Source organism: Schistocerca cancellata, chromosome 8 (genome assembly GCF_023864275.1).
Source record: "Schistocerca cancellata isolate TAMUIC-IGC-003103 chromosome 8, iqSchCanc2.1, whole genome shotgun sequence".
NCBI lineage: Eukaryota > Metazoa > Arthropoda > Insecta > Orthoptera > Acrididae > Schistocerca > Schistocerca cancellata.
The window spans coordinates 413,524,047-413,537,229 of record NC_064633.1 but is presented as its reverse complement, the minus strand read 5'-3'; the positions used below and the strand labels follow the sequence as shown (position 1 = coordinate 413,537,229).

Here is a 13,183-nt window from a genome sequence, read left to right as displayed (position 1 = left end):
CTGCTACTCACCATACAGCTGAGTCACAGATAGGCACAACAAAGACTGTCACAAAATGAGCTTTCAGCCAACAAGGCCTCTGTCGAAAACAGAACTTCCCCACAAACACACACATGCACAAACTCACGCACAAACGCGCGCACACGCCCCCCCCCCCCCCCCCCACACACACACACAAACACAAATGCAAATGCAACTCACACACACCTGAACACAGTCTCAGGCAGCTGAAGTCAGACAACAAGAAGCAGTGCATGATGCGAGAGGCAGTTGGGTGGGGGTTAAGGAGGAGACTGGGGAGGGGAGGGGGGGATAGCAGGTTAGGGGTGGGGAACACAGTGAAGTACTGCTAGTGGGACCATGCAGGGATGAGGTGGAGAGAGGGTAAGGCAGCTAGGAGCTGTTGGCAAGTTTGACGGAGGACAGGGGAGAAATGGGGGGGGGGGGGGGGGTAGCTAGCAGAAAAGGAGAGAAGTAAAAGGACTCGTGCGTTGATGGAATAGAGAGCTGTGTAGTGCTGGAATGGGAACAGGGGGATAGATGGGTAAGGACAATGACTAATGAAGGTTGAGGCCAACAGGGTTACGGGAAAATAGGATATATTGCAGGGAGAGCTACTGTGCACAGTTAAGAAAAGCTAGTGTTGGTGGGAAAAATCCAGATGGCACAGGCTGTGAAGCAGTCATTGAAATGAAGAGTGTCGTGTAGTGCAGTGTGCTCAGCAACAGGGTGGTCCAGTTGTTTCTTGACCACAATTTGTCAGTAGCCATTCAAGCAGACAGAAAGCTCGTTGGTTGTCGTGCCCATGTAGAACGCAGAGAAGTGGTTGAAGCTTGTAGATCACAGACTGGTTTCACAGGTAGCCCTGCCTTTGATGGGACATGTGATGTTTGTGACTGGACTGGAGTAGGTGGTGGTGGGAAGATGTGTGGGACAGGTCTTGCATCTCAGTCTATTTCAGGGTTATGAGCCATGACTGAAGGAGGTTGGAAGCAGAGGTTGTGTAATGATAGATGAGCATATTGTGTAGGTTCGATGGGTGGCAGAATACCAAATACCACTGTGGTAGGGTGGAAAGGATAGTGGGTAGGACATTTCTCATTTCAGGGCACGACGAAAGCTAGTTGAAACCCTGGTGGAGAATGTGTTTCAATTGCTCCAATCCTGGGTGGTAATGAGTCATGAGGGGGATACTCCTCTGTGGCCAGATGGTGGGACTTTGAGAGGTGGTGGGTGACTGGAAAGATAAGGCATGGGAGATCTGCTTTGCACAAGGTTGGGAGGTTACTTAAGGTCTGTAAAGGCCTCAGTGAGACCCTTGGTACTTTTCAAGAGGGACCACTCATCACTGAAGATGCAACAGCCGTGGGTGGCTAAGCTGTATGGAAAGGACTTCTTGGTAGGGAATGGGTGGCAGCTGTCAAAGTGGGGGTACTGCTGGTTGTTGGTAAGTTGGTAAGTTTGATATGAACAGAGATACTGATGTAGCTGTCTTTGAGGTGGAGGTCAACATCAAGGAAGGATGCTTGTTGGCTAGCAAACAAAGGAAAAGGTGTTGAGTTGCTGGAAAAATGTGGATAGGGTGTCCTCATCCTCGATCCATATTACAAAGGTGTCATCAATTAATCTGAACCAGGTGAGGCCTATGCTCTGCCAAGCATTTCATAGTGGTTTGTAAGGTATTGAAATAGATGTTGACTTTTTCTTGTGAATCTGCTGCATTCGATGCGTTGATGAAAAGGCTTGTATCGTCTGCTAAAAGCACTGCCTCCTCTCTTGTTTAGTGGTTTGGTAAATCATCTATGAGGACTGAGAACAGCAGAGGACCCTCTATTGAAGCCTGTGAACAACAGAGAACCCATTATATAACCTTGGGCCACACCACAGTAAACTTTTCAGTACGCCGAGAAATACTGTCTGCTATTATGAGGCTTTTCGACTCTTGGATGTCTATCATATTGATATGACTTAAACCATTTGTGGACCAATCCACTGCGGACACCATAAAAATATAATTTCTCTGGTAATAGGTCGTGGCTAATAAGAGCAAATAACTTCAATAGGCCCAAAAATAACCCAACATTTATTTCACCCTTTTGTACTGCAGTTAGAACCTGTTCCAAGAATTGATATGCACCCATTTCAGTTAACATGTTCTTTCTGAAATAATTATATACTCTGAGAAGTGGTTTGTATTTATTAATAAAGTTTAACAGTCCCTCACACATTATTCTATCAATTACTTTAGAAAAGCTTGACAATTGCAAAACTTGTGTGTAATTCTGTTTGTTAAATGTACAGCCTATTTTTTTAATAAAAAAGTTTATATAACATCATTGGGTATTTATCTTGTCTGAACCATGTTTAATTAAATAAGAAATTTTATGTCCAACTTGTTAGAAACATTTTCTACCTCTGAACAAGTTACTAGGTATGTTTGTATTTATTTATTACCCATAAATATTCCATACAACCTTTTTTATGTGTGAGATGCTAGCATATGGAATGAGTCACAAAGTATATGCAAATAACTTACATATAACATGTAACAAGAGAAAGTACGAGCCCAATACATTGTCTTTTCGTTTATGGCAACTATTATACTTTTATTATCTGTGTTTCCGAAGTTGTTACACTACCTATCCCATCCTTGTCAAACTAGATATTTTTGCAGAAGTGAGTAAAACTACTACTACTACTACACTGCATTTGTGTAGTGATTATTAAATACACTAGCGATCTAATGGGGTGTCTTAATAACATTGAATACTTCTTTATAATGAGCTCACTGTTTTTCGCTTTATATTTACTGAAGTTATTATTTATTGCCTTCCAAATTGATTTTGTTTTGTTGCTACCTCATCTAATGAATAAATCACTGTTTAACTTTTTTGCAGCACATTCAACATTCTATATTTTTCTGTAAAATCTGAGTTCTGCTACTGAGAATATGATCAGGTTCTACAAGTGGTAAATAATAAATAATTAAATGCCCCCAGTTTGTATTTTCTGTGACCTATCTGTAAGGTATATGATTGTGTGAATCACACTATCCTCCTAGATAAACTGGGGTTTTATGGTATTTATGGTACAGCCAACCACTGGATAATGTCATTTCTACACAAAATAATGGAGAAAGTTGTACTTCGTAATTCAACCAATGTAATCAGGGAAGATTCTTCTGACTAGGGAGAAATCACATATGGAGTTCCCCATGGCTCAATTTTAGGTCCGTCATTGTTCCTCTTATATGTCAACAAATATCCAGCTAATATGCAACAAGCATAATTAGTTCTTTTTGCAGATGACAGTCTTCCTGTAGTCAATCCAAGCACACAACCAGCAGCAGAAGAAGCTCTAAAAATGTTCTTAACAGTGTCATCAACTAACTGGTTTTCTGCAAATACCATCACTCTCAATTTTAGAAAGAGGCAACATATTCAGTTCTGCACACCTATGGGTACTACACCAATTAGTAGTGTAACACACAGTGAGAAAATAATAGGTGTGGTGAACAGTTTAAATTTTTTAGGTCGATATTGATGAGAATTTATACTCAAAAACCACATTTTGGAACTCCTAAAACAAATTAGTTCTGCCACATTTCGATTTAGAGTATTTGGAAATCTTGGGGAGAGAGAAATCAGTAAGCAGACATGTTTTGCATACTTTCAGTCAGTGATGTCATATGGAATAACTTTATTCATAATTACGTTTTCTAGTTGTGGGTATACCTATCCTTAATGCTTGACCCGTTTTAAATAACGGACGTAATTAAAAAAAGCGGTAATGAAAAAGAAGTTTTAATGTTGGCTAAGATAGGGGGCCGTTTGAGTGTAACAGCTTTCACCAAGAAGACGTCAGGCTGATAGCCAACATATCATGATGAGTTTGACAATCTGTTTGTTTTTATTTTATTTTATTTGTAGTGGTTGTTAAGTTACCATTTGTAGTCCTTTGGTTTCAGCTTTCGATGATTTCCACTAGCATACCTTCTCCGTTAAATTTCTTTCAGTGGCTTCCATATATATTATTTCGATGGTGGTAGGAAACACGGAACTTCCCTTCCACCAGTGTTACCGAAGTACACTCCTAGGTGGCATTTATTGGACGGTGCTGCTGGGAAAGGAACATGCTACCACGGACAAATCGTGAAACACAAGATTAGTTCACGCAGTTACCACATGCAGCGCTAGTAGTCACAGCATTTCTTTATCATCATTCGCCCGTGCTGCTCGGGCTGCATTTCGCCATATCCCGCGGCGGTGTGAATTTGGTCAGTGGGAAGCCTGTGCCGATATGCCGGTCGACGTGGTCACCTCGATGCCGGCGCGCTATCTAGCCAGGGCGCCGCCACCGCAGCCGTCGTCGCCAGATGCGGAACAGCGGCGGTGGAGTGCCGAGATGATGAGCGGGCCTATAACATTAGTTGGGCCTGACAAGCGTCACAGCCAAGCAGTGCAGGTAAGTTTCAATTTTCGAACATCCTCTTATTTTGCTATTTATTGTGACATGTAAGCTCTCCTGCCTAACACAAATGCATTAGTAAACGTTGCAATTCCATTGTTACTCTCTTTTCACACAGTCCATTTATGTAAACTAATATTTGATTTCCTTCTATATTTCTGAATCCGGATTATAATATCGTTGATTAGATAAATTTCAGAGGTACACTGCAGCATCACAGCTACGGTACTGGTAACTTTTCAGATAATTCGCTGCAATTATCCATTTCGTCATCACCGAAAAAAGCCTTTTGTTATAGTTTATATCGGTTTCAAAACGATATTTTTGAGCTGTAAACCGCATAAGCTGTCTGAAAATCGCCAACCAAAGATAGTTGAGACACGTTTTGGACTCCAATCATTTCAGTAAACTATAGTAAAAATTACGAATAAAGATTTTGTTGAGATGTGATATTTAGTATGATTTGAACATGCAGCGGAAGCAGTTCTGCATAGTATAAAACGTACTCGGCCAATAGAATACCTGCAAAAGTAGTAGAATTATGACCGTAATTATTTTGCGCCAAAATTTTCACAATGAGGTTGTCGCGCTCCCAAAAATATTATTTCGTTCATTGACGTAAGTTCCACTTCCTCTTTGTAGAGTCGTCGAGTATTTCAGCTCACTGATTAACGTAAAATTTGAGAGCGGGAAATGTTTTCCGTCAGCTCATTGATTAATGTAAAATTTGAGAGCGGGAAATGTAATATCGTGTTTCCGCATTCAGTTGTGAGATATTTGTGCCGTAGTATAATGAAGCTAAATAGTAATTCTGTAGGCTTGCGTTTTGAAACTTGCTGGTGATTTTTGAACGCCATGAAATAGATATTTAGCGCTTAGAGAACGATAACGTCCGTCGCATTATGATGTGTCCAGAGGTTCAGGTGAGATAAACTTGATAAGTAAGCAGAACAATGGATATTACCTTCGCGGGCAGACGAACAGTAGAATATGTTTGCTGTTTTATAGTATTGCATTGTATTTGCTCCTCAAACCGCGCGAAAGATCATCGATAAACGGGAGTAGTTTTATCAGAAACGTCCTTGACCTAATAAGAAAGCGCCAGTGTAACTGAGGTCTGTTGCTTCGTTTGCGTCAAGGCTAACAACTCTCTCTAGCTATGCAATCTGTATTATACAGTGTGAGTGGTAATTCTGAACCCAACCTTTTGCGCAAGTATATTGGCAGTCCTGTTGAAAAGAGCGTCTCGTGAGTTAGTAGATTGGTATTTACCGCTCTCAACGTGGAGCCATTCTAAGTTCGTGTCTGACGGGAGGAGCTGTTGGATTCTTAGGTCGAACTCAGTTTCAAACTATCTCAATGGAACTGTCGAACGAAGTATCGAAGTGTATCTGCCATCTTACCCTACGCTCAAGAATTATGTTTGGGCTCTTAAAATTGTTACAGCCAAAAAATACGCCAAGGTAATAATAATTAGGATTCAGGTTCCAAGGTCATAATGGACAGCCAAACCTGGATCACCGGCGGGGATTTGATTGAACATTATTCCTCGTGAATTCGAGTCCAATGTGCGGTGTTTCTCTTGAAACTGATGTTGGCATTCATTGTGACTTTTATGAATTCATTGATATTGGACTTCTAGGAAACACCACATATGTGATACTATTTAGTAGTAATTTTTCTTTGTCCTTCTTATATTCGTAAATATATTAGCTTTCTCATAGCGCTGAAATACATTTCTCGTAAATAAGCTGGTTCGATTGACAATTCTGAATGGAGAACAGCGTTAATAAATTGCGCTTATAGAACAAAAGGCCGAATTATTAAAAATAAGCAATGACTATCGTTCAGTGATGGTACACTCCAAGTTCAGCAGTATCAGAGAATATTGTTATTTTCAGTCAATATCTTTAATAGTTTTAATTCTATGACTTTCAGTTAGTTTAAGATACAGGGATGTAAAATACTTAATATTCTTGAAATAAAATACGCAGAATTCATATGACGTTTTCTCTCACAAATCTTCTCAGATCGATGTTTATTGTCTGTCCGATACATACGTAAATTTCACTCCGTCAATACGACGTAAAATGGACTATTTCCACTGGCGTCCTACTAGTGAAGGATACTAAACATTTTCATTTCATCAACTACAGACTCGATTATAAAGTTGTTGATTTCAACTATTTTTAATTAATGTAGTAAAGCACAATTAGTCGGATCCATCTTCTCGCGGCGGTCACTGACATTGTGTCGACCTGCACTGCAAAGCTTCACGTCCACAAAGAAATACGATGCCCGTTGTCACCATCTCGTAAACTCGACGTGAAACAGAAAACGAACAAAATTGTATGATTATTTGGAAATAAATCTAATACAAATGGACTGAAATAAAATTTCATAAATATAAAAATGGTTCAATTGGCTCTGAGCACTATGGGACTTTATTAACATTTGAGGTCATCAGTCCCCTAGACTTAGAACTACTTAAACCTAACTAACCCAAGAACACCACATACATCCATGCCCGAGGCAGGATTCGAACCTGCGACCGTAGCAGCAGCGCGGTTCCGGACTTAGGCGCCTAGAACCGCTCGGCCACAACGGCCGGCTCTCATAAATATACACCTAACGTCACTCGGGCAGGAATGACATCAGTGTTGACGTCAATATTTGTAACACTAAATATGTCTTAGCCATTTCTCTCGGTCTGAATTTGGACGATTTTGCCGAGCTATTATTTGGTGTTTGTTGTAGTCTCCAAATGGCAGCTAGTGATTACCACTCAATTCTTTTTGACAGTATGTCTATAGTTTGTTAGCTCAGTTCAGAAAAGCATTAGAGAAGAAACCGGTCACAGCTTTTGGCAAAGATGGCGTACGAGAGGGCAGGATTATTAATAACAGTGATACGTTTATCGTGCTTTTGTATAGCTCGGATTTTTTGAAATCCTCTTCGTTTTCTCGTTGCCGGCCAGGAGGCATCGTTTTGCCTCTTCAAATTCTCTTCCTCTTCACTAACTTTCTGCAGAATTACTGGACATTTTGCTAGGCAATGTGCCTCTAACTTTTAGCATACTACCGAAGCTACTATCAGAATTACGAAAATCAGTCTGCGTTAAAAAATACTAAGGTTATATTAGCCAAACTAAACGTAGTTTGCGAACCTCAGATATAATCCAAGTAACCGTGTTTCTACCTGACAAAGGACTAATTTACAGGCCGTAAGGTTTCCCTTCATTCACTACAACTTTCAAAAGATCGCGAATTACTCTCAAAACTAGACACTGACTCTTCACTTACCGATCGCAATAATGAGAAAAGATCCATAGTGTGGAAAAGTTCAAATACCGTATCATGAAAATGCTCATTCATCCCCCACCCCAAAGCAATCAACCGATAACCAGTAAGTTACAGGTCGTGAAATACAGGCGATGCAGTATGAAAATGTGCTCTCTCCTTTCAGTGTTCAAACATGGTCACCGACTAATTGTACTTGAGTATAAGACAACAGGTCCGCTCGCAGACGTCGAGTGTAGCCCTCTGTCACGTAGAACAAGTGCACGTCTAGTCTTGCAGCAAAATACGTGCTTGGCAGGACGGCGAGTGTTACTAAATAGAGGTTTTTGAAAGTTAAGGATTTCTCTCATAATGTAAAACACTGCAAAATCCGAAGGGAGCGTGACTTAAACATCTGCAGCTGCCATACAAATTTTCCTTTCATTAGGCCCGCGAAAGGCAAAGGTCCCGAGTTCGAGTCTCGGTCGGGCACACAGTTTTAATCTGCCAGGAAGTTTCAGGCCAAAAATGTTATTACGTTGGCCGACCCTATAGCTGCTGATCGTCCATTCCTTCTTTTAAAGGAAAATCTTCTATTTCTTCAGTTTTGGATACCAGGTCATGTAATCTTGCTTTGCCGACTCCGAAGATAATATGATTCATTCCAGCGAACTTTTTTCCTAGTTCGAATCACCAGTATCGTTCGCGTCAGCCTCCTCCGAACGTGAACTGGATGAGAGAGAGATGATCGTAACTATGGCATTGTTGGCAGGGAGGCCCCTTGCGGGGGAGTTCGGCCGTATTGCAAGTCCTCTTTAGATGACGCCACATCGGCGACTTGCGAGTCAATGATGATGATGATGATGATGATGATGATGGACACACAACACCTAGTCCCCTGTCGGGAGTCTTCTTAAACATATAAACAATGCATCTACGGAAAATATCAGGTTTTGGTGTCGAAAATGTCAGAAATGTGATTTATTTTCCTTTTTTCATTCACTGAAGTCTTGTGATATCATACTCTTGGGTAAAGCGTCAGTGAGGCAAAACCGCGCATGTTGCATTGAATCGTGCAAGGACGTGTGGTGGCCATTCTAAAAAGTATTGCACACAGGTCTTGAGATCGTTGGGCATACTAACTGCAGGCTAACAGTATTTTTACTCAACGTGAATTTTGTTGTCAACAATCAGTCACAGTCCGAAAATCACAGTAACATCCATATGTTTGGTACTAAAGGGAGAAATGACTTAGCAGTATTACTTTTTCAATCTTGAGAGGGATGGAAACGAGTTAGGTATTTAACCATAAGGACCTAGCATCTACGCAGTGATGTAAATAACTTAATAGAGAAAGAAACAAACTGAAATCGTGTCTGCTTGACTACACATACTACGCCGTTGGAGAGTTTCTACTGTAATCAACTGATTCTGACCTCGTCAAACAGAGGATCGAAATTATTATCCCGGCAATACGCAAATAAGCAACATCTTCCACCTATTCCGCCACCTTCACCATCGTACAGGCCTCTGACTTATCCCTGTCATCTGCCATATTTTGTGGATATAACTGACGTTTCCCACCTGCACCACGTAGGTTGACTTGTATTTTTTAAAATCTCTGAAATTACTTTCTACTCACCTGTAACCCTCGTCAATATTTGCAATGACTATCTCAGTACAATTTTTTCACTCTTTTTACTAGGCATATGCTCGCCAGAGTCCCAGTTAGCTAATGTTAACAATAACAGTAATGAACTGTATTTATAGGTATCATAGGGATATTGCGCCCATAGTTGATGCGCCTACAGGCTGGATGTACTTAGGCACCATAGGTGCCAGGTGTCTTACGTGGAACTGTCGAGTGCAGATTGCTAATCAGGCGGGTATCTAGGACGGGAGGCGGGGCAGCAGGAGAAGGAGGGGTAAACACTTTATTATGATTAAACATTCTTTATATTTTTTGTTTTTAAAAGTCTTAGACGTCTGTGGCACGTTAAATGTTCGTGTGATGGTAAGTTGTATTTCTGTGTGTGCGGGAGTAGGGGGAGGGGGGGGGGGGCGAGGGCAGTGACATCTCTTCCCCCACAGCACTGAATCTGGAGCAGCACCTACAGTGAGTCTGCGTGTTGTGTATTATCATACCTATGTTGCCGTTGTTGATAGTGGTGGTGGTAGGGAGGGGCAGCCTAAATTGAGTGAAAAACTGGGAAAGGGCTTGGAATGTAAACAGGACATTTGCTTTAAATGCGGTGATCATAATTCATACCTGCCAAATACTAAGACGCAAATATTGTCACACATTAACCAATGCTGAAATTGCAATAGGATAAATAGTTTGGATTAAAAGTTCATGTGTCGAGAAAACTTGAAGAACTGCATAATGACCCGAAATAATGCGGAGAACGAACCTATCGTACGTTCATATGCAGGGGATGTTATTAGAACCGAAAGAAACTTTTATCTTAGCAACAAAAGTAACACAAAAAATCGGTTAATAGAAAATATGGGTCATTTCAAAATTAGAAGAGACAAAGAAATACTCATCAGACTTCCGGACGTGTATGGAGGAGGAACTCAAAACATGACGACAGGTAACTGAAATACAAAATCGATTTAAAAAATTATCTAGACGTTGTTGTCTTCAGTCCTGAGACTGGTTTGATGCAGCTCTCCATGCTACTCTATCCTGTGCAAGCTTCTTCATCTCCCAGTACTTACTGCAACCTACATCCTTCTGAATCTGCTTAGTGTATTCATCTCTTGGTCTCCCTATACGATTTTTACCCTCCACGCTGCCCTCCAATGCTAACTTTGTGATCCCTTGATGCCTCAGAACATGTCCTACCAACCGGTCCCTTCTTCTTGTCAAGTTGTGCCACAAACTCCTCTCCAATTCTATTCAATACCTCCTCATTAGTTATGTGATCTACCCATCTAATCTTCAGCATTCTTCTGTAGCACCACATTTAGAAAGCTTCTATTCTCTTCTTGTCCAAACTATTTATCGTCCATGTTTCACTTCCATACATGGCTACACTCCATACAAATACTTTCCGAAACGACTTCCTGACACTTAAATCTATACTCGATGTTAACAAATTTTTCTTCTTCAGAAACGCTTTCCTTGCCATTGCCAGTCTACATTTTATATCCTCTCTACTTCGACCATCATCAGTTATTTTGCTCCCCAAATAGCAAAAATCCTTTACTACTTTAAGCGTCTCATTTCCTTATCTAATTCTCTCACCATCACCCGACTTAATTCGACTACATTCCATTATCCTCGTTTTGCTTTGGTTGATGTTCATATTATATCCTCCTCTCAAGACACTGTCCATTCCGTTCAACTGCTCTACCAAGTCGTTTGCTGTCTCTGACAGAATTACAATGTCATCGGCGAACCTCAATGTTTTTATTTCTTCTCCATGGACTTTTATACCTACTCCGAATTTTTCTTTTGTTTCCTTCACTGCTTGCTCAATATACAGATTGAATAACATCGGGGACAGGCTACAACCCTGTCTCACTCCCTTCCCAACCGCTGCTTCCCTTTCATGTCCCTCGACTCTTATAACTACCATCTGGTCTGTACAAATTGTAAATAGCCTTTCGCTTCCTGTATTTTACCCCTGCCACCTTCAGAATTTGAAAGAGAGTATTCCAGTCAGCATTGTTGACTAGACGTTAGTTGTTGTGAAAAATAAAACAGAAAAGGGGGGGGGGGATGGGAGTGTCTGCTTCCCGTACAAGAAGCCCTGGTCTCAGACCCTCGTCCTCCAGTAAAATTTTCTAAATGCACCTTTGTCTATCTTTTCTTAAATTGTATTGTTTACACGTTCACTTTAATTTTTGTTTGAATTGTAATCAAGCAATTATAAGAAAAACAAAGTGTTGCAAAAAAATGTCGAGCACCAACGCACATGCGTGTCAGCGACCTCGCTTACGGAGGTTTGTTGTTACGGCGTTCAGCCAGAAGACTGATTTGATGCAGCTCTCCGCGATATTCAGTCCTGTGCAAGCCACTTCAGCTCCGAATTACTACTGCACCATTGAACCTTCTTGCTTTGTTCATCCCTTGGTCTCCTTCTACAATTGTTGCCTCCTCTCCCCCTCCCAAACTATTCGTTGATGCCGGCCATTGTGGCCGAGCGGTTCTAGGTGCTTCAGTCCGGAACCGCGCTGCTGCTACGGTCGCAGGTTCGATTCCTGCCTCGGGCTTGGATGTGTGTGATGTTCTTACGTTAGTTAGGTTTAAGTAATTCTAAGTTCTAGGGGACTGATGACCTCAGATGTTAAGTCCTATGGTGCTTAGAGCCATCTAGATTTTATTCGTTGATGGCTCCGGGTTCGTCCTACCGACTGATCCCTTTTCTTAGTCCAGTTGTACCATACATCCCTTTTCCCCCAATTCGATTTAGTACCTCCGCACTCGAACTACCCACATAATCTTCAGCATTCTACAGTAGCACCGTATTTCAAAAGCTTCTAATCTCTTTTGTTGTGAACCGTTTTTCGCTCACATTTCGCTTTTTTTCGCTCACATTTCGCTTCCGTGAAAAGGCTATACGCCAGACAAATACCTTCACAAAACACTTCCTAACATTTAAATTTATATCCAGTGTTAATAAATTTCTCTTTTTCAGAAATTTTTTCCGCACTGTAGCCGGTTCGAATTGTATATCCTCTCTACTTCGGCCATTAGTTGTTTTGTTACCCAAATAGCAAGGCTGATCTACTTACTGCTTTCGGTACCTCGTTTCCTAATGTAATATCTCTGGAACTCGTTTGAGTGTCGATGTCTTTTTCACTGGGCAAGTGCTGAGGTACAATAAAGAGACTGATTCGAGAAACGCAGCCTTGTTGCGGGTGCGGGGGAGTGTCAGAACAGTGGCCTTACCGGCTTGGTGCAGATCTGGCAACGCGGCCGCCTTTCACCGTAGCGTAGCGGACAGTCGCAGGCGGTCCGCTTTCTTTTTTGCGCTTATGACTCACCGCAGAGGCTCCCCACTCCACGGCTGCAAGCGCTACCTTGCAAGCCCTCTGGAAGCCCTTATTACGCGAGGAACCTGTGCTCTAGGTTGGCTACTATACGGCACTTTTCTTTTAAACAAAATTAATATATTTTTTCTTGCGCTACCCCCTCCCCCCTCCGTCTGCTTACAAGAAGGTGCATCTTCGGCATTAAATGAATAGAGTATAGAAGATTATAGGTACAACGACTAAGAATTCCCCTCAGTGTTAATCAGCCACAGAAGGCTTAGGGGCAAGAAAGAACATACCCCCTCGCCTATTTGGTTTCATTCCTCTTCCGTCGCATTTCTTTCCAGTACTCAACTGGCAGAACTCAGAAGCCTTTGGTGAAATACAATATTTTCTTCGACACACGCCCATGAGGACCTACAATACTACAGCGTAGGGTGACCAGATTTCCAGAA

General features: G+C 41.5%; 1 protein-coding gene across 1 annotated transcript in view; it reads left to right on the top strand.

Annotated features, from left to right (window-relative positions):
- The first annotated feature begins 4,248 nt into the window (after positions 1–4,248).
- The window catches only part of LOC126094770 (uncharacterized), a 28,065-nt gene continuing 19,130 nt past the window's right edge, over positions 4,249–13,183 (top strand). Inside the window, exon 1 of the mRNA XM_049909321.1 lies at positions 4,249–4,464. Coding sequence (XP_049765278.1) covers positions 4,300–4,464 — 165 coding nt within the window. The 5' untranslated portion in view covers positions 4,249–4,299. The remainder of the gene's footprint in view (positions 4,465–13,183) is intronic.